General features: G+C 44.6%; 1 protein-coding gene across 1 annotated transcript in view; it reads left to right on the forward strand.

Moving 5' to 3' along the window:
* The window catches only part of ACVR2B (activin A receptor type 2B), a 107,357-nt gene that overhangs the window by 68,306 nt on the left and 16,776 nt on the right, over positions 1–22,275 (forward strand). The window contains exons 2-7 of the mRNA XM_039705725.1: positions 9,527–9,728; positions 13,739–13,848; positions 16,153–16,163; positions 17,360–17,503; positions 18,593–18,736; positions 19,564–19,712. Of these exons, the coding sequence (XP_039561659.1) occupies positions 9,527–9,728; positions 13,739–13,848; positions 16,153–16,163; positions 17,360–17,503; positions 18,593–18,736; positions 19,564–19,712 (760 nt within the window). The remainder of the gene's footprint in view (positions 1–9,526; positions 9,729–13,738; positions 13,849–16,152; positions 16,164–17,359; positions 17,504–18,592; positions 18,737–19,563; positions 19,713–22,275) is intronic.

The raw sequence follows: 22,275 nt of genomic DNA on the forward strand, positions 1-22,275 counted from the left end.
CTTCGCAAAGAGCTGGGCAAGCATCCCCAGCCTGCTGCTGCACCATTTCTTGTCACTGAAGCCCTTGGTTCCTCTGAAGGAGAAGTTTGGTTTTCTCAGGTCAGTAAAGAAGAGATCCCAGTTGGCACCTGCCAACAACCATCCATCATCATGCTAGATCTGAGGTTTGAACTTAGACATCTGTAAGATTTTCTCTCTGTCACTGCCTCCCCTTCAACTGAGAAGCTGTGATGTAGCAGAAATCTTGGAAACCTGATTTCTAGGTAGAGATAATCTTATTCTACTGAGAGCATTTTCAAATTAATTCTTCCTTGAGTTTCCCACTTGCTCATGTAATCTGCTGATTAAGTGACTCATCCCTATGGTGTATTTGAATTCTGGTCAGTGATGGAGTTTAAAACAGTGATTTTTGAACTGGTTCCATGGTTTAGAGTGGTTGTGTTTTTTATTGCCTTCCTTCATCCTGCTGAGAAAACTGCTCAGATCCAAGCTTAGATTATTCAAGTAGAAGAGGGTGACAGAAACACAAACAAGCATCATTTAGTTCTTGGGGACACGTTTTCCTGATGCTTGACCTTTTGGACTTCCCACATCTTCTTGTCCATTTACATGCATTACAGTTTTTCCAATTACCAGTGAATTAAATTTGGAATTGTGGTATTTGGAAATGTCAAGCAGAATCAATAGAAAAGCACTTGGGGCCCAATCTTAGTAGACTCAGCACATTTTAAAGCATATTTGAAATGTCCCTGCTGATAAGTCTCAGAGGACCCTGTGTAGATTATGAATTGAGGTGTTGCTCTTCTGGTACCAAAGCTCTCTGTGGCTTGCCAGGTGTGCTGTGCTGTGTTGGACACACATCACTCTCTCCCTGGAGAAGACTTTAAAAATCAGGAGCTCTGAAAAGCATTTCTGCTGGTGGCAGTGTCACAGGATGGTGAGGACAGTGGGATGGCACATGGAAAAGCTGGGAAAGGCTTCACCCCATGATTATTGCTGTTCCTTAAACCTCTGCACTCCACAAGGAGATGCTCCCATACTCTCTTTCCTCTGCCTGGAAGGAAATTCATTTTCCAGGCTTGCTTTGAAAGCTTTTCAAAACTTCACTGTGTGTGGGGAAAATATTTATGTACGTACGTGATTTCACTTCCTCCTCCCATGCTCTTTGGAGACCCCATGCTGGCTCCCGAGGAGAATGGAGAGAACAAATGATTGTGTTCTAAATGTCATTTCAGAGCTTGCTGCATATTTTACTTAGTGATTTGTGGAATCTGGTCAAGACTTGCCCTCTACTTGGTTTTCAGGAGTGCAGTTGGAAATACCTTAATCTTGCAATTAAGCTCTAATATTTTCCCTTACAGAGGCTGCAAAGTTTGGCTGCTGAGACACCTTCCTGGTAGCTTGTGTGCAGAGTGCTCAGCCCACAAGGGGCCATTTTTCATGCCAAAGAGTAGTCACTGCTGTTACAAGCCAAATAAATAGCCTGCTTAATTCTTTTATAAATGCACACCTCAAATTCAAGGGGAAAAAAAAAGAAAAAAATTAATAATGATATGTCTGTTTAGAAACTTGTGGTCTGGGAGAGAAAACACAACCTCTCCTTTATGGAACTCCTCTGTGGAGCAAGGCATATTCTTGGTGTGGCTGTGCAGAGGAAGCCTGGAGATGTCTTTTAGTGAACTGGGTGGATGGAGGAGCATCATTTCAGTGATGCTGCCTGGTCTTGCATCCTCAGGGCTGGTCACACACAGACAGGGAGCAGCTCAGCAGCTCTGGGAGTTTGGATGGGATCTGCAGCTTCTTCTCCACCCCATGCCATGCACAGGCAGGCAGCAGCAGTGCCCTTTTTGCATCTGTGACTTTGTGCTTGAGTTTGATTTCATTCTCTTGGGTGTAGCTGAGGAGGAGTATGTATCTGTGCAAAAAAAAAAAAAAGAAAAAGAAAAAAGAAAAATAAATTAAGAATTAGGCCTTTTTTGTGTGTTATTACTAATCTGGTTTGAGCTCTGCTGTCCAAATTGCCTCGTTTGTGACCCAAAGTGCATTTAAACATGAACTGCAGAAGCACCACGGCATTAAATGCTTTTGATTGATCTCCCTGATGGTTTTATTAAAGAACTAAAACCTTTTTGGGGGAGACAGATACAGTTAGTGATGTGAAGGGAGAAATGTAATTACATTTTTGGCTTTGTCCTTAACTGAAATGATACAAAATAGGATTTTTCTAATGGATAACTAAAATGATCTCTTCTTTAAATAAAATATAGAAGTGACCCTATGAGTTCAAGTCAAAAATGCTCTGCTTCCAAAAATTGATTAACTGGCAACATTTCTGTCCTGCTGCACGCCAGGCCAGCCAGCAACCTGGCCAAACCTCCCTGGATCACTCTGCCTGGCCAGAGGAATGATTTAGTAAACCTTTTCCTGAGTGATCCTCCCCTTTGGGCCAAGAGATTACTCACATCAGCTCTGTGTGCATGTGTGTGTGTGGACACTCAATATTTCACTCAGCTGAGTATCTCTGTCATCTCACTCGGCTCTGCAGGGTCTGCCTGGTTTTGTGGCCTTGTGAGGAGCTGGGATGCTCCATGTCCTTCTCCAGGTCCTTCTCCTTCCCATGCTGTTTAACTTCAAATACCAGGGAAATTATTCTGTAGAAAGAAAGCATTAATGCATCCTTTCCCTGAGCAGATAGTAATAACTCCTAAAACACACTCCTTACATTTTATAAAACAGGTTTTGCATTCTGTTTGGGGGGAAAATTCTAATGAAGATCTAATTCTTTGGAATAATTTTCTTGTTATCGTTTAGTGACTTAAACCCAAGTTAGAAAAGAGATATATGGGGAGGGGGGGTTGCTACACAGATGTCCGTGGAAGCTGTGAAGTGTGAGTCATGGTGTGAATATAGAAGCCCTGAGTTGTCATCCCTGGTGAGCAGGGAGGATGTATTTCTTAATATTAAAGTTCCTTTTTTAATTTTAAAAGAAAATGTCTTAAAGCCTCCTGTCCTTTCGAGAGTAGTTGTCAATGGCATCATTGCAGGTTACCATGGCAATATATGCTGAGATAATAGATTAACAGCCATTGATTGACTCGAAAACTTGGAGCTCTTTTACTGTGGGATAAAGCAAATCTATTGACAGAAAACAAAATTCCAAGTAATATCTTCCCTTGGCATTACACCTTTGCTTTCTCAGTGCTGCCTGTGCCCAGATTTACCTGATCTGGCTTAAGAACCAAAATATTTTTCAGTAATAAATCCTTCTGATTAGCCATCCCTACATCCAACTGGTTGGATGGGGCATCTCTGCCTGGACAAACCCTGGCCACTGAGGTTCCCAAAGGTGGGATGAAGTTTTGGCTTGAGAAGGAGGCTCTGCAGAGTCACAGGGGCTTGTTTCTGCTCTGCTGTTTAAAGACTTTAGTGAAAGAACAGGGCATAAAAGCAACAGGTCTCCAAATCCTCATGTGCAGTTACGTGCTTAACCACAGATGTCATCACGAGTTTGATGCTTTGCCTAAAAATGTATTTAGCCCCTATTATGTAAGTTCAGCAGGAATGAAATCACCCTGCTTGGGGAATAACTGCTGGAGCAAGGCTTAGAAATCTCACATTCATTTTGGAGAGATGCAACTGGGTGGTCTCTCCAGAGCAACATTTTCCAAACATTCTCAGTTGCAAGCCTTCAATCTGGCTTGATTTTGAATTTCTAGCAACAACTATTTGAAATTCTTTAATTTGCAGTCCTGCACGTGATTTCTGGGCAGGTGTCTGGCAGAGGGAGAGCTGGGAGGCAGCAGCCCCTTTTTTCCCTGCTTTTCCCTCTTTTTCCCTGCCTTTCCTCCCCACCAGTGCCTCTTAGAGCACTCCACACATGCTCAGATTGTGGTCCCCCACTGAAGGGTGTGCCAAAATGCAGCTGTGGGTTTGGAGGCAGCTGGTTTAGCATCCCCTGGGAAGGGGTGAAGTGGCTCATCCCAGCAGATGCTGAGCTGCAAGGTGAGCACCCAGCAGCCCCTGATTTCCCAGCCCTGCTCGCCCCTGCCACGCTTTGAGGGAGAGCTCTTGAAAGCAAACCCAAACCTCAAACAAAGGGCCCGACTTCCATAATCACACGTGCAAGAATGCATCCGCAGTTGCTTAATTGCTGCATGCAATTACCCTCCAAATTAGAGGGCAATTACCCCAATTCAGTGTACAATTTCTGCCGTTTTATATTACAAAATTACATGTACAAATAGCTATATAGGGACATAACGAAGTGTTTGCAAATAACTTCAGTTGCATACACTGTTTCATATAGAAAGCCTGGTGGTTTTGACAGTCAGGCAAACAGACTGTCTGGTAAATCACTCAGTGTTTATGCAGACTATTTTGACACATCCCATCTTTTCGTATATACTTTCATTTTAGGTTTTCAAAAGGGGACAGGCAGACATAAAGAGCTGAGATTTATAGCAGCCTTCAGCCTTGGGGAAGATATTCCCTATGTATCTAATTATGAGTTAGGAGCCTGGCAACTGCTAACACCTAGACCTGGAGTTGCTACACTGGATCTTGGCTATAATTTAGAAGCTGTTGGATAATGATACAGCCTCAGTGATCTGTCAGCGACTCCAAATTAGGAGAGCAGGGTTTAGTCTCAGATCAGCAGCAAGGTCCCATGTCTCAGCAGGCTGAAGTCCTTCAGTTCACGAGGATCTTTTTTTAATGAGCTGCCTCTGTGCCGTGTAACTCCCAAGTAGAGGCGAGAGGTCTTCCCATGTCGCATGGTGCTTCGACTACTCTTCCCATCATTATGTGCCTCAGATGGGTGCTGGGGGTCTTGCTTGGCAAAAACCTTGCGATACTTCAGTCATTTGGAGCAGAAAATTGACCCAGGGGAATCAGCATAATGACAGTTCCTCAGGACTGAGGTTAAAAAGTTGATTTCCACCCCAAAAATGGGCGATGGTGGGCAGCCTCCCTCGGCCTGTGTGATGTATGGGAGTTATTTGGGCTTGGTATTTTGTGTAAAGGTATTTCTGTGCAGCTTTTGTTCGAGGACAAGCCACACTGCGTCATCCCCGAAGCGCTGGGTGGATGCAGTGGGATGCCAGAAACCCATCTGCTCCTGCAAAGCCTGATTCTTCCTGAGACTCTGATTTCAAACAGGACTTCAGGCTTTATTGCTTAAATGACTATTTGTGGACTGTGATATTAAAAAGTTGATTGTTTTTGCCTGGCTGCTGGCACGAGGCTGTTTTCCATGGAGAGAGCTGGGGCTGAGAGTGGGATGCAGCGCTGGATATGCTGTGCTCCTGTCCCACGTCCATGCTCCTGCCCCACATACATGCTTCTGCTTTGCAACTTTTTTTTCCCAAATTTTACATCGTGGCTGGTAGAATAGGCTTAGGCAGGAGACAAATGGGGGCCCAATAAATGAGACCAGGTTCCAACAGTGATCTTCAAACACTTGTTTAGCAAACGTTTTATATCTCGTTGCACCCAAGTCCCACTGATTTTCTGCCAAAAGTTGAGCAGTTCTCTGGGGTGTTTATTTGCCATCCCACATGAGCAGGATGTGACCAGGCAGTGCCACCAAATGAAGGCACTCGGGAGCTTTCCTATGTACCAAGGCTGCTATGAGGGAGATGACAAGAGTGAGGAGGGGGAGAGCAGCCCTTTAATCTGTCTCAAGCTGTGGTTTGTGACTGCACTGAAAGACTTGTTTCAGGAAGGGCCCTTTTGGCCAAAATTAATGGTGTCACTCCTGTCAGATGCTCGGGTTTGGTACAAGACTTCTCTTGAGCCAGGTTGTACTGCTGGGGGCACAGGGGAGCCCAGTCAAATCCTTGTTGTGTTGATGCATCAGCTGTGTCCAGTGGAGGGAGACAGGTGCTTCCTACGCAAATCTTGGGGGAACACCCTCTGATTCTTCTTGCAACTTAAAATGAGAAGCAGGACATGGTTATCCATGTCTTTGTCACTTGGCAGAATAGTTTGGGCTGACAGGGACCTTTAAAGGCATCTTAGGACATGATTATCCATGTCTTTGTCACTTGGCAGAATCATAGAATAGTTTGGGCTGACAGGGACCTTTAAAGGCATCTAGTCCAACTCGCCTGATGTTGAGACATCTTCAATGACACCAGGTTGCTCAGAGCTCTCTCCAACCTGACCATGAATGTTTCCAGAGATGAGGCATCTACCACCTCCTTAGGCAACCTATTCCAGTATTTTATCACCCTCATTGAGAAAAATATTTCATCCTTATATCAAATCTAAATATTTTTTAGATTTTTAGTTTAAAACCATTACCTAATGTCCAGCTCAGTGTTTCTTAAAGACCTATGGTGGTCTTGGGGGTATCCATTGCTCAGTGGGGTATAGGAGGCAGGAAAATCTGCACAGCTCCCTGGGGATGGATGAGTAAAGCTCAGATTTTCTTCTCTTAGTCATCACCTTTCTCTCTCAGAGGGACAAGCCCCTGTTTTGACTCCCCCTCCCTCTGTTCAGTGAGGGTTTTACCGCAGCGAGTGCAGAACAGGCAGTTAGCTGCAAACTTTGGTCTCTGCATGATCCATTACAGAGCAAGGTGTGAGTGTTTCTTGATGAGCTAAAGCAGCAGGTAAATTAATACCCAGACCTGGAGCTGTGCCCCTTCCTGCTGAGACCATCTTGGGTACAAACAGAAGGGTTTCTTGCAGTCGTGAGCACCCAGCGGGGTGAGGATCCTACCAAATGGCTTTTAGAGAGATCTGAGAGCAGGTAACAAACACACAGCTTTTTAAAGTGTCTTCTTAATGCAAGCATCCTTAGGAGCTGTTATAAAGAAAGCATACATCTATTTAGTCATCTAAAACTTTATGCATGCTTTTATTCAAATCATCTAAACTTTAACAGCGGGGGGAAAACTGGGAAAGGCCTTTTTCCTGGCGCGGTCGCTGTTTGCAGAGTTGGGTTTGCGTGTTTGCAAGCAGCTCTTACTCTTCAGCTGAAACTTGTTCCAGAAAAGACAACTGTCTTGGGGGAAGGGAGCCTGGGCTCAACACAGGATTTAGCAGCCTTGGTTTGCTGGTCCCAGAGCCGACACAGCTCCTGCTTCACATCTTTTCAACATTCCCTTTCCAAAGCACAGTGGAAATATCAAATCTCACCGCAGCTCTGTACATCGCATTGGCTGTCATTTATGGTGGGGAAAGCAGAGGCTGCACAATATTGCCTGAGGTTGCAGATGATGGTGGTTGAGCTAGGATTAGATTTTGGTGCTGTTTTCCAGTGAAATGGTTCATTAAACCTTCCAGCTTTCTGGGAGACAGAGAGGAAATTTCTGTCTTGATCAAAAGTGATATTCAGTTTAGGGTGATAAAAATGATATTACAAAGTGTATTTCCGGGAGTGTAGAAGAAAATGATGAGTGAGGATTAGGTGTCAGGTACCAAATGAAATCCATGTGACTTATTACAATGAGGGTGGTGAAACTCCAGCCCAGGTTGTCCACAGTGGTGGTGGCTCTAGAAGTATTCAAGGTCAGGTTGGATGGGGCTTTGAGCAACCTGGTCTAGTTGAAGGTGTCTGTGCTCATTGCAGGGATATTGGACTAGATGGCCTTTAAAAATCCTTTACAACCCAAACTATTCTATGATTCTATGCAGTTAAGATATTTATTATTTCCTTTATAAGTAAAAAGATATTGCCCTCCACCCCCACACACAAGAGAAAGCTCTTTTGCTTTCTTGCTGATTTAACCAGTATTTAGCAAAAATGCTTAATCTGCCCTAAAGAAGCATGCTGTAAGTATCAAGAGAACAAATATCAAGGCTTTAACAAGGAGTGTCAATATTGACATTGTTCTGTGTTGAGGGATATTGGTAGGTTGTTTTCATTATTGTAAGCAACTTGTCAGAGGAAAACTCTGATGGAGCTTTGCAAGAGCTGATAAAACCTGCAGGTGCTATTGAAATTGAGCTCTTGTTCGTGTGTGCTTTGAATATAATTTCCAGTTCCAGAAGTCAGCTTTATGACATTCTCATACCCCTATTCCCTTGCAGTCTCTCCCACGATGCAGATCAAGCAGTCTTTCTAAAAAGTGTTATTGAAGGATTGAACACCTCAGCAGCTTGCAAAGAGATCTTCCTAGTATGATGAGTTTGCTCCATGCCATAAAAATTACCCATTGCTGAGTCCAGGTGTTGGTGTTGGGAGCAGGTTGGACCCATCACCCCTAGTTTATTCAGAACTGTGGTTTTCTAGCTAGAAACTCAGCTCTAGGCTTCACAGAGGTCTGGCTATTTTGGGAGCACAGCACTTTTGTTTCATCATCCTGCGGGACCGATTTGTGTTTTCTACCCAGCTGTCAACACATTTTATTGAGATACCTACATTTTCCATGATTGCAATCCATCAAAATAATGGCCAGGCCTGACCTTTCCTTAGGTTGGGTAATCCCAAGGAGAGATGGTTGCAGGGCATTTCAGGATTTACAGAACCATCATCACAGGGCTCATGGTATCTTTTGTGTTTGTCTGCTTACAAGATGTGTTTCATTCTTCGTTTTGTTTTAAACTAATCCTCAAAATGCCACAAAGCAGAGCATTTTCAGATGAAGAGAGGATTTCTAAGGTTTAGGACAGAACAGGTCACCTGCAAATATCAGTGTTCCCTTATTTGACTCTGGTTTTAATGGATGTGTCTGCAATTGTATGTCAGTTCTGCCACATGGGGGTGGCTATGGGGGAATTGCTTCCCTGGGGGCAGTAGGAGCTCCACAGTCCTTTGGTACAAGGCTCTAAAGGAGGGAACACCCACAGGCTATGGAGACTCCTTTGTTTTTGGTGGCCAAGCATCCATTTGGGGTGGCCAGTGTTGCTTGGTTTGGGGAACAGAACTTTCTTCAAGGTCTTGCTTGGGTGGAGAGGCACCGTGAGCTGTGCCAAATGCAGCTAAAAACAGGGCATTTATCATAGGGAGTCTTACCCAAGTAAGCCTGAACCAGGATCTAAGTGAGAAATGCCCACTGGTCTGGCCCTCCTCTGCAGAATGAATATTATCTGTTTTCAGTTACATCAGTGGAAGAAACTGTGTACTTTTAGGTGGTGTTTCCCAAAGTAGTGGTTCAGAGGGAGAGGAACTCTGCTGCATGACATCCCAGCAAGCATCAAGTAGCACCCTGGCAGGTTGTCTTTGCTAAACAAGGTTTCTGTGGTTAGACACTACTGGGTGTGCATTGCCTTGTGCATCCCCTGTTTTAGGGTTCCAAGGTTGAAGCATTGTCCAGAGAGATCTGGGAAGGTCTCAGCTGGGCTCTTGGCTTCACCATAAGCTCCTGTGTGAGCTCAGGCAAACCTGACCTCTCCATCTCCCACCTCACCCTAGAGAAGAAGAATAATCTCCACTCTGTACTGAAGCTCTCACTGCTGAGCTGCTCAGCAACTAGGGAATTAAATAATGCATCACCTAAAACAGAGCCATGCAATTCCCAGGATCTATTTCTGATTTTACCTGAATGTTCTTGGGGCTTGATTTTTGTTTCCATGGCCAGGCCACGGGGAGGCTGAGACAAGGGAGTGCATCTACTACAATGCCAACTGGGAGCTGGAGAAGACCAACCAGAGCGGCGTGGAGCGCTGCGAGGGGGAGAAGGACAAGCGGCTCCACTGCTACGCCTCCTGGAGAAACAACTCGGGCTCCATCGAGCTGGTGAAGAAAGGCTGCTGGTTAGATGACTTCAACTGCTATGACAGGTAATAGCCCAGCTGGTTTATCCAAATACAGGTTTGAATGACCTTCTAAGTGTAAAAGCTTGTGATTTTTTTGCATAGAGGAAAAGAAGGCAAGTCCAAGTTAATTGGCAAAACTATCGCCTGTAATTGCTTCTGTTGCTAATGCAGCTCTCAGAATTGTCACTTACCTGCTTTGACTTTGTAAATAGAAGCCAAAAAATCTGCACAAAAATCACTTTCAGGGGTTTTGTGTTGTGTTTTGTTTTGTTTGTTTTTTTCCTTAGCAAAGCTTTGATAATTCTGGCATTCGCTGAAAAACCTGTCCTGTACCATCAAGTGAAGAGCAATATGTTCTTCCAGGAGCATTTGGTGATAGAAGTGAAAACTTGGAATCATTTGGAGCTGTCTAGAAAAGCACAGATATCTGGGGGTGGTTAGGGGTTGAGATTTTCTGACGTTTGTGATGTTGCAAAAAGTTCCACTGTTCTTTGGCTGAGTGAAGAGGAGGGCCAGGAGAAAGAGTGGGGAGCAAAAGCAATGTGAGTGTGTGTGTCACTGCTTGTAGCAAGCTGAAAAGGAGTGAGGTTTTGTAGTGTGAAGGCTCCAGCCTCATTAAATAGCTGGGAAAATTAACTAGTCTTTTCTCACTTCCCTTGATGCAATTCTACAAAGGGGAAAAGAATTACGGCTAAAGAAAACAGCCCTATGAAGTTTCACAGTTGAAAAGGACAATGTTCAGTAGCTCTAAGCTCAGGGTTTTTGTTAAAAAAACCCTAAACCAATGACCAACCAAGCAAGCCAAGCCCAGCCCTTTCAATAAGGATTAGCAACATAAAATTCAAGGATTTCCCTTGATATAACACCGATGTGGGTCGATCTCACCTTTGTGCAATTCTCAGTTGTGCATCTTGGTAGCGTCTTGTTCTGAAAGTTTTAGGAAGATCAGGTGCTAAGCTGTGGGGCTAAGCTGGAACTAGATTTGTGCTGTGGCTGCAGTGTTTTCTGCCTTTGGTGCTGTGCACTTCCCCTGCTTTTGTGCCTGCTGTCTTGGCTTATCTCGACTGTAAGTTGTTCCTCATCTTTGTTCTATTATTAGCTCCAGAGTTACTTTCCTACCACACCTATTCCCTTGCCAGTTGAGTAGCCAGGCTCTATATATAGTTAAATTTTTATTCTTTCCCAATAAATCAATCCTCCTTGGCCCATTAGTCATCTTAATGCCAATTCTTCTGAGAATAGAAGGTCACTGTAGTTTCCTACTTCCAAGCAGAAGTGTTTACTGTAAACAGATTTCTCCTTTCAGTGCCTGCTCTCATATCCAGTGACACTTGTATTGTCACTGAGTGTCTCTGCAGGGATGTAGTGTTTCTTAAACTCTGTCATAATGTGTTGCTCTGTTACAATGGTAAAAAGTTTCCAGGGCTCCTCACCAGCCTTTTGCAGCCCTAGAATTGAGCATCCAGTATTCCATTGCCTGACTTTTCAAAGCTACATGTTCCAGGGCAAAGCTAAAAGATCCTCTGAGAATTAAAAAACAGTACAAATACCAAAAGCAACATTTGAAATAAAGGTTAGCTTAAATTATATAAAGGAATAAACCCTCTTTAAATGCAGTCCCTTTCATTTTTTCTCTTCCCTTGAGTGCCCTTGGCAGACTTCCATGCAGGCAGTATTGCATCCCAAGGTGGCAAAAATGGCTAAGAAGATGATTTTTCTGTCAGTGGTGCTGTGCTGATACCCTTTGTGTCTCTGGCATCTCTGGATGCCAGAAACATCTGAAGTTTCTGGGTTTCTGGGAGCAGCCTTGGCAGATGCACCTGTATTCTGTGTCCCTGTATTCTGTGCATGGTCCTGTTCTGGCTGCTGCAGCTGCTTTTGGAGCAGCACGTGCTGGGATGTGCCAAGTGCTGCCTCCTTTGTCGCCAGAACGTGGAAAAATTTTGGAGTGCAAGGGTTGGGATGTTGAGGGTGACGGCTCCTTACTCTGTTCTTTATCTTGAGGAAACAAGAACGTGGCACATGTACATTTAAGGTTATAGGAAAAAGGTAGTGTTTAAAAATCAACTTGTGTGCTCTGGTTTATTTACACAGCCCTGCTGGAGAGGTCATGTTCACATTCCCCTGCAGAGCACGTGAACCCCTCTGAAATGTGCCCTCCCTGCCACAGAAAAATGTGTCATTCTCTCCCTCTGTCTCAGCTGTAATATTTGCTAAGTGTAACATGTCATACATACCTGGATGGCTTCACTCAGAGACAGAGATAATGAACTGCAGATGTGGAGCAGGCTGTTTTCACTCATTAGCTTGATTTTTTAACCAAGACATTTAGCAAAGGATGTTTTTTCTATTGAAGGCTCTAACACTGATGCTGTTAAATCCAAAGGGCTTGTTATCTGATTTCACAAAAAAGCATCTGGAAACGCTGTTTAACTTGTTGAAACATCTTTGTTCATTTGAATAAGTCAAATGGCTGCTTTTTTGCTTTGAAGTTGAAAAAAATGAGAGCCTGAAAAACAAACCAAGTGCTTCCCAGCTGAGACCTTGGAGGAGACAGTTTGGCTATAGCCATTTTTTTTCCCCCAAAGGGAGTAAAGCACTGAAAACTACCCAGGGCTAGGATTGAAGAGAGCCCTTTCCATTCTTCTTGTGGCAGCATGTCAGTGATAACACAGAAAGAGAGGCTTGGCATGGGTTCAGAAATGAGTAATAATGTCAAACGCATATGATTGTTTTGCTACTTCCTCCAAGTGGTCGAGGGAAGGAAGTTATGCATATAATTTAGCTGGGCTTCAGGAAATAGTTTGATACAGTTCTCTGTGGAGAGCAGCTCTGCAAGCCTAATAACTAAAACCAGTGCATAGCACAGCAAAAGGTGGCAAGGAAGGGAAGCAGCATTTAAGAAACAGAAAGAAATGACAGCTAAAGTACTGCAAAAATCACTGCACATCTCTTTTGGCATTGATCTGTGGGGAGAGGGAGGATGCGTGGAAGTGGAGTTGGTTTGATCCATGGAAGTCCCCTAAGGCTTTGCACAATGTGGAAGGAAATCTCAGTGCTGGGAAGGCTGTAGCAGTACCTGGATAAGAGGCAAAGGCAGAAAATGAGAGCTGCAACCTGATTTTCTTAAAGGTTTTTTGTGCAGAAATAAGCTTTTTATGGAGGAGACAGCACTTGAAAATTAAATTTCCAAACTCTAGAAACAAAATGAGAATCATAGGAGCCTCAAATGGTTAGGGCTGGAAGGGACTTTTAAAGATCATATAGTTCCAGTGCCCTCCCATGGGAAGGGATACATTCCACAGGACCTAGGATGATCTAAGTCCCATCCAACCTAACCTTGTAACACTTCCAGGGATGAGGCATCCACAGCTTCTCTGGACAGCCTGTTCCAGTGCCTTACCACCCTCACAGTAAAGAATTCATACCTAATATCCAACCTAAACCTGCCCTCTTTCAGTTTAAAGGCATTACCTTGAGCTCCCACTGCATGCCCTCAGACCTGCAGCTCTCCTGCTGCAGCAGGGCTGTGGCTGCTGCTGCCTGGTGCCCTTCGAGCGAGCAGAGCTGGTGATGCTCAAGGCTGTGGGAGCAGCCTTAGCTCAGCCCTCGTCATGGGTGCTTTATGGCACAATCTTTAATTGCATCATCAAATACTTCTCTGCCCTGGCAGTGTTCATATGGGCTGTGGGAAAGTCACTGCTCAGGGACTGAGGCGTCTCTCTGTCGTTTTTCTCCTTCTCATTCTCTTAGCAGCAGCGGCTGTTATTTATTACTCACCATCTAATGCCCTCAGTACATATGGAAGCATTTGTTTCCTTTGCAGTCTTTTCAAGGGTCTTTGCTATCCACTGGGGTGTTTGAGTGCCAAGTTGTTCTCCATAAGTGGAGACTGCTGATCTGTGCAGTGCAGCTGCAGGAAAAGGTGTGTGGAGAAGACAATTTGGGGCAGGTTGGCTCCCAAATACAGACAGGAGTTGGCTGCCAATGTTTTTCTCTCCCCTTCATTCCATGTCTGTCTCTTCCTGGTGCAGGCAGGAGTGTGTAGCCACAGAAGAAAACCCTCAGGTGTTTTTCTGCTGCTGCGAGGGCAACTATTGCAATGAGAAATTTACCCACTTGCCTGAAGTCACCGGCCCTGAAGGTGAGTGACTGGGAGAAGGGGGAGATGGGGTCTCTTTCTCTTGACCCATTTTCCAAGAACTTCAATAGAAACATAGAATGTCCTGAGTTGGGAGGGGCTCACAAGGATCATCAGGTCCAACTCCTGGCCCTGCATAGGAAACCCCCAAGATCCACACCCTGTGCCTGGGAGTGTTGTCCAAAAGCTCCTGGAGCTCTGAGCTTGGTGCTGTCACCACTTCCCTGGGGAGCTTGTTCCAATGCCCAACCACCCTCTGGGTGAAAAACCTTTTCCTAATATTTGTCCTAAACCTCCTCTGATCCAGCTTCATGTCAACATTGAGTTGTTGGATGTTTTGGTTACGAAGTCAGAAATCCTTTGGCTACAGTTCTTTAATAGTTTTTTAAGGTTGTTTCACTCTATGGCTAAAGCTGTACCAACACTTTGGAAACCATCAGTAAGGTTAGGTTTTCTTTATGGTGGACAGTTCACTATGGGATGTTACAAAACAAAATCCTATTCAAGGGGAAGAATGATTTATATAGCATGGATTGAGCCTCAAACTCTTAAAAGGTGTTTAACACCTTCCTCATTAAATTCACAGGTCATGAGTTTCCAGATACCTTGAGCATCTGGGATTTTTGCATTTGATTCTGTTTTGTTGATCTGGGGATTGAAAGGGAAAGGGGGTGTGTCAGCTTTCAGAGTCTATGAATATGCATCAAGGATCATGAAAAGAAATAGCAGGACCTTCTTCAGAGACTAATAGAAAAACAATTATTCTTTTAGATGTATAATTTTAAAAGTATCATTCAGTAAAAACTATTAAAACAGGTGAATCTTTTCCTTAGGTTGGTTTGAACTACCTGCATTTACTGAGATGTTCCAATAGACCTTTATCAGATTTTCCTGGGCTGTCCTGATAGGTTTTTAATTGTTTACATGGGTTATATTATCTCCTGTTATTAACGTACCCGTAGCAACCTAGTAGCAAATATTCTTTCTCTCACAGTTTTTTGTTTAATTTGGCAAGTCTTGCTATTTTTTCCTTCCCTGTCTCCAACATAGCAACATGGCTCCATTTAGTATTCCCATTGTTTGTGTCTCAACTGCACTGATGTAATTTGGAACAAGAACTACTGTGGGAATATTGCATTTGATTGTGGCTCCGGCAGCATTTTACTAAAAACTGACAACTTGTCAATCACTGTGAAAGGTAAAGCAATGCTGCAAGGGATTTCGTGCTGTCTTAATACATTTGAAGGGTTAAGAGGAGGAAATGTTCTGCTTTTATGTATCCAAACAAGAAATACCTATCTTAAATAAAGGTCAGATGGAGGTTCAGCTTGCAAAGTGTGGTTTGGGCCATTGTAACTCCATTACTAAAATTTCTTCTATGGAGAAGAGAAAACCATGGAGCCTTATGAATACTGTTGCTTTACATACAAGAACTGTGGAGGTGGAGTTGAATCTGATGTCATGTTTATGTCTTTTTGTTTTGTTTGCCCTCAGCAATGCACTTTTGCCCATTGATCAGCCAAAAACCAATGTTTGGGTAACCTTAGCCAATGCATCAGGCTTAGATACCATAGGTTTAACTCATTCAAGCCCTGAAAAGCCATTTTCAACTTCTTTGGTCAGTTTGCCAGTAGATACTTGGCCAATCCTGAAAACCATTCCTCCACATCTTTCACAATTTGTTATAAATCCCTCTGATGGATGGGGAGTTTGGACGAAATTCCTTCCTGAAGCATCCTTTGAACCCCAACAATTGGAAATTCTTGGTTCTGTAAAAATGGATTTTTGCCTCAAATTTGGCATTTTTGGGCTTGAATGAAATAAAGACAAAACTTCAGATGTCACTCCCTATCACCTTGTGTGTAAAGATGCAGATTCTTGGTGTAATTGTACCTCAGCTGTGTTTTTAGCACCTAGTCATACCCCTTTACATCTACCATGGGGGAGGTTTTTCATCTGTGGAGATCAAGCTTGGCCAGCCATCCCATCAAACACCAAAGGTGGTCCATGTAGCATTGGAAAGCTTACTTTGCTGACACAATGTAAATATGATTAAAGACCATAAACACAGAGGAAAATCAGTTTGTCCATCAGTATGAATCCGACTGTAAAGATTATTTTGAACCTTGGGGCTCTCATCATGGGACCTGCCAGTCATCTTTGGAGTGGAGGGACAGATGGGGTTTTGTGGGAACTCAGCACATCACTCCGATGTCCAGAGCTACCGAGACAACCCTTGGGGGCTCAGAAGTCCTGGTGTTTTCACTCTTTTCAGGTGGCCTGACTCTTCTTCTCTGCTTTTTGAAGTTGGTAGCACAGTTGGTCTCCATGGAAGTGTCAGAGTGATGGGTATAGGTGGGGTTACCACCATGTCTGAGATAGCTGAGGGAGGGAATTAGACAGCCCTGCTTGGTGGCTGCCCTTCCTGCCAAACTCTCAGACCCATTGCCTGATTTCAGCTAACTTTGTAGAGCATCAGAGATCTAAGAGATGATAAAGTTCCTGCCAGCTCTATGAGAGCAGAGAAGATGCTTTCCCTGATGAAGCTCAGTTTTATGAACCCTCAGAGAATGGGTGCAGGAGGCTTTGGGGTGACCTAATTGCAGACTCCCAGTACCTGAAGGGAGCCCACAAGAAGGACAGAGAGGGACTTTTGACAAGAGCATGTGGTGACAGGACAAGTGGGAATGGGTTTAAATTGAAAGAGAACAGGTTTAGATTAGATGTGAGGAAGAAATTCTTCCCTGTGGAGGTGGTGAGGCCCTGGCACAGGTTGCCCAGAGAAGCTGTGGCTGCCCCATCCCTGGCAGTGTTCAAGGCTGGATTGGATGGGACTCTGGTCTAGTGGAAGCTGTCCCTGCCCATGGTAGGGGGTTGAAACTGGGGGATCTTCAAGGCTTCCTTCCAACCCAAACCATTCTATGGTACTGTGGACCTTTCCCATCTGACAGCAGGTAGGACAGAGCTCCAACCCCACACACCCTACAGGGTCACACTGGTCTTCTGGACAAGTGCAGACTTTAAACAGATGTGATCTGTAGGATGCTGACAGACCTGTTCACTGCCCATGGCTGGGGTTGCGTGGAACATGCTGATGTAGTGAGGAGCAGTGGGAGGTTTTAGATGTAGTTGGCTCTCTGGTCACAAAGATCTAAAGGTTTCCACTTCTAGCAGGAGATATCCTTGGGGACATTGGTGCTTTACACCCAAAATAACTTTTGCTTTGAAAACACAGGAGAATTCAGATTTGCCCAGAGCATGGCAGGCAGTAGTGTCACAAAGTGACACTTGGAGGTGTAGATTGTTATATGTGCTGTATATCAAAACCCTACAGAGCAAGTGAGACAGGGAATTTCAGGCTGTTCTTGCTGCAAGCAGTGCACCTAAATAATTTGTATTAAATAAATGTCACTGCTTCACACTTCTTTCCTCATGTGCAGTGTCTTGATTCCTCCCCTCCCTTTATTTTACAGTCCAGCTTCAGCTAGTGACAGTGTTTTTTTCTCTTGTGCAGGATCCTGGCCCACCACCCCCTTCTCCCCTGGTTGGCCTAAAGCCCCTGCAGCTCTTGGAGATCAAGGCAAGGGGACGCTTTGGCTGCGTGTGGAAGGCTCAGCTGATGAACGACTACGTGGCAGTGAAAATCTTCCCTATCCAGGTGAGAGGGACACTGCATTAGGTTCTGACTTGCCAGGGGCTTCCTCACCAGTGCTGAGATGCTCTAAGTGCCTGTGGAGATTATGGTTTTTGAGACCATAACAAAGATGCATTTGGGCTCTTCTGCTGGGGGAAAAAGTTCAAGGACCCTTCCTTCCTACACTTCTCCCTGCGTTATCTCATTACCAAATGCTTCCTGTAGTAGCACTTGTTGCAAGAAGGGCAAAAACAAGCACATTCTGAAATCTACAGGGTATGTTATCTTCCCTGCAAATGCCTGTGTTGTTCAAATCCAGCAAGGCAGGGTGCAGCTGCAGTGCCCAGAGTGCACACAAAGGGCCAGAGCTGGCTTTGTGTGTCCTGCCTGGGTGGGTTGTAAATCTGGATCCAAACCTACTGAGCAGTTTACAGCCTCCAAAGGCAGAGCCCTGGTGCTGTGAGAGCTAATTGTGCTGCAGCCTTTCTGTCAGGTACTGTCTTCTGCTCTAGGAAACCTTTGAACACTCCTGACTTGATTCTCTAGGAATTGCAGATGAAAAGAGTAAAGCAATCAAAAGTCAAGTGAAAGAAAAATTACTAAAACTAAATCTTTCTGCTCCTCTGCTGTCTCCTTCACTACTTTTTCACCTCATATTTGTTGTCATACATTGCTAAAGGAGATCTGCACATCTTCTGTCCAAGCCAGCTGTGACCTACTAGTAAATATTCAATAGAGCCTAAATTAGATTTTGCAATTGCAGCAATTACACTGCAAGGCTCATCCTGGGTGCTGTATGCTCAGGCTTTTTTCTTGCAAGTATCCTTAGGAAATCTTGAAAAATTTTATTTCTCAGTAAGGTTGAGTTTGGCTTCCTCTCCACTCCCCACACGTCCTTTAGGAACAGCTGAGGATAATTTTGGAGAGGGGAGACTGAGGACAGCAACATGTCTTTCTTCTTTAGGGAAAACAGCCTCCTTTTGAAGGGATGCATCACATCCTAACACAGGAGCATGATTTTTAGAGTAGTGTGAGCAGCTCTGACTGAACTGAAGGAGCTGTTTGCTTTAAAGGGAAGCGTGATCTTTGATGGTGCATTTCTCCCTGCTTCAGGATAAGCAATCTTGGCAGAGTGAGAGGGAGATTTTCAACACTCCTGGCATGAAGCATGAAAACCTTTTGCAATTTATCGCAGCAGAGAAAAGGGGGACAAACCTGGAGACAGAGCTCTGGCTGATCACAGCTTTCCATGACAAGGTAATGTATCATTGCATGTATATTTTGGGAAGGCAGAGAGGGAGCTGGTTGTGATACAGCAGGATTATAATCCCTGAAATTCTCCCAGTCTGTTTTTGGTGGGCCATGATTCTGTGGTAGCAAAGTGCTCCTGCTCCTCTGTTTCAAGCACCCTTCCTTTAGTTTTCAAGGCTTTCCTACACAAATAAAGGATAAATAAAATGGGGATTTAGGAAGAGAGAGAGGCACAGAAGGCCACAGCTCACATCTGTACTGGTCACCATCTCTCGATGTGCATAGATGAGCATCATGGGAGACAGATTTTGCAGATCCAAATGGCCCCTTGCAGATGGGCTCCAAGTTTGCTTTTGAGCCTTGGAGCACATCTCCCCCTTCATGGACTGCTTTAGTTGTAAACCATGACTAACACTTAAAACAAACGTGCAAATCTGGGGTGAGCCAGTAGTGTTATCCCCTGGTAAATCCAAGGTTTGCTTGAGTCAATCATTGCCACAGCCAGCTGATACAATGCTTCAACTTGCATGGAAGGCTTTTCCCTTGCTGATCTTGGATTAATTGCTCTGGTTAGAGATGATTTTTTCCCTTCCTTACCTCCCTCCCCTTCCCTGGCAGATAAGTAGACATCAGAAGGTCTGTGCTGTCAAGGGCTGAAAACTCATGGACACTTCTGATTTTTATTTCTTCTTTTTGCTTTCACCAGTGATTTCTCCCCCTCCCCCTGTAAAATCAAGGCTCAGATTTTTCAAGCACTCTCTAAACTGATAAATTGGCACATCTGTCACATACAGGGGTCTGTGATTAAGAGCTGACAATGTCCTGTTCTGCAGGGTTCTCTGACAGATTACCTGAAGGGCAACATTATCAGCTGGAATGAGCTCTGCCATGTTGCAGAAACAATGGCCCGTGGCTTGTCCTACCTTCATGAAGATGTCCCTTGGTGCAAAGGTGAAGGACACAAACCTGCCATAGCACACAGGTAAAGCCTCTTTTGTTGACACTGTCTTTGAAATGATGCTGTTGAATGGAAGCTGTGCTTTTAGGAAGTAAAGGCCTTTTAACTCAGCAAATTCCGTGCTAAGACAATAATTTTTTTCAGCCACATATGAAATGGTGAGGGGCAAGTGTCTTGCCTGTGGAATAGCATAGTTGGTAGTGGCTGATGGTGAATGTCCAAAGAGTAGGGGTTTCCCTCTTCCATCAACTCTTCCCTTGTGGTGGAAAGGGAATTCTGGTTGCTGCAGAACCACTGTTTGAAAGGACTTGGCTTCATAATATCATCACATTATGATCTGTGTATTTCTATGGCTGTACCAGGAGCTGGACCCTATTTTTCCCTTATTTAGGCTGATAACTCCAATAAATGTATTCCCACACAGCCTTTGATCATTAGGTAAAAAATGGATAAACTGTGAAAAGGCAGAAAATGGCTGCAAGTTACTTTCCCCTGTAGTTTTATAAGGCCCAAATTGTGCCAGGATGCTTATGAGAGACACCACAGCAGGTGCCACCCTGCCCCTGAGACCTTCTGGCACTTCCCTCAACCCACCTGGGTGTCAGTGCAGAGGGGACAGCAAGGAAAAAGTTGGGTTAAACCATCCTCATGCTTCAGCCCTTCTCCAAAGTCCCACACTGCCCTAGATTGAAGCATCTCTTTTGAGTGGTTTGCTCATGGCAGGGCAGGATGGGGGAGATTTCCAGAAGGGATTTACAGGCTGTAATCCGTGGCCATGCTCCCCCACCACCCAGCCCATTTCATCTAGGAGGGACTTAAACCCCACGTCCAGCTGCAGCAATTTGTACCTGATCTAGCAGGCCTGGCTTCATCCGTGGCAAGATAATCCCTGTTTTTGCAAGGGTATCCCTGCCCACAAAACACCCCACCTCCCCAAACCTGAAAGTTTTGGAGAGCTGGGGGCTTTTGAAAGAATCTGCAGCTGCCTTTGTGCTGCTCCTGGAGCTGACCCCTGTGTCCCTGACATTTGTCCCTGTAGAATAAAGGCAGTGGTTTATAGATGAAAATTCCTGAGGGTGGGGAACAGAGGAAGGCTATAGAGAGGCTTTAAAGCAACAGATCGTGCTCATTAGTGTCCCTGTCCATTTAGCAAGTGATAAAAGCTGTAGAATGCAGCATTTGTGTGAATTTAGCACATACCTAGTGGAGGAGGGGTTTCAGGGCACAAGGGATTTTCTTCGGATTACCCCACTCCTTTTAATTTTATTTTTGAAAGAAAACACTAAATGCATTTTAAATCCAGGGAGGGGGGCATGGGGGGTGTTTTTGAATGGCTTTCCACGGTGCACATGGATGGAGATGCTGGGGTTGCCAGGTGGGACTCCCCAGTCACTGCTGGGCAGGGGTTCAGCCAACTCCTCTCTGGCCCCCGGCACTACAAGGAGGATTAAGGTTATGGAATCACTTGTTGGTGCAAAAGTGCCCCCACGTGGAAGCTGCAAATAAAATCTCCAGTGTCTCAATCGAATTAACTCACCCATTACTCATAGTCTGCTTGCTCTGTATTCCCTAGTTTGAAGTGCTATATGAAAAAAAAAAAATTTCTTCTTTTCACGCCACTTTTATTTGGCAGTGACCATTTTAGGATGGTCTAATGGATATGATGTTATGGGAAATCTACTTGGCACGGCTTGGATTAAGTCCTTCTCCCTGGATACATTTGCATTGCAGCTCAGACTTGCCAGTTCAAGGTGGTTTGTGAAAGGAAGGAAGGAAATCGTGGAAAAATGGGGAAATGTGTGTAAATGGGGGAAAAAAATAGAATTGCAAAGGGAAATCCCTGCATCGTGTATCAAGATGTAGGAGTTAACTGTTGCATGCCTGAAGGGCACTGCAGGTGAGGAGCAGCAGCACATGCTCATGCAGTAATGCTGGTTTACATCTTGTTTCACCTTGGAACCACATCGTTCAGGCAGATTGTCTGATAATTTCTGTGTGGTCTTCATCGAGCCACTGCTTTGCAAAAATCTCGTGCACAATCTGTACCATCCTGAGGGCATAATCCCCTAAAGCTGAACGAGCAAAGGCGTTTATCCATGTCATTAGATGATGGCTGTTGCCTAAGCCTGTGGGGAAACTGCTATAGCATGGAAGCAGACAGCCTCTGGGATGACAGATAGTGGGAAATGCAGTTCTTCTGTGTAATGGAAGGGTACCAATGTTTGGGAGGCTCTGCAAAGCTGTGCTGAGTCCCTAGAGCTGGTGGAGGCTGGTTTCTGCTGGGGTTCACTGGCTGCACAGTGCCCTCCAACTTCACACCCACTTCCCCCATCTTAATCCTCAAGCCAGAAATGCCCATCATGCTGTGTTTAGCTTAGAGAGGATAAATCCTCTCTTCTGATATTTTAAGCTCGGAATCAGGGGCTGCATGATTTTTGCTTGCAGTGCTTTGAGCTGGTGCTGTGGCATCTGAGGCTGCAGGGAGCAGCCCCTTCTCTATGGTCCAGCAGTTTCTCTCTTCACAAAGAATTTTGACAGGTCTCTCTAGTGCAGAACAATTGTATCTGCCCTCATTAATTATTTTGTG

This window comes from Passer montanus, unplaced genomic scaffold (genome assembly GCF_014805655.1).
Source record: "Passer montanus isolate IOZ18808 unplaced genomic scaffold, ASM1480565v1 scaffold10, whole genome shotgun sequence".
Lineage (NCBI taxonomy): Eukaryota > Metazoa > Chordata > Aves > Passeriformes > Passeridae > Passer > Passer montanus.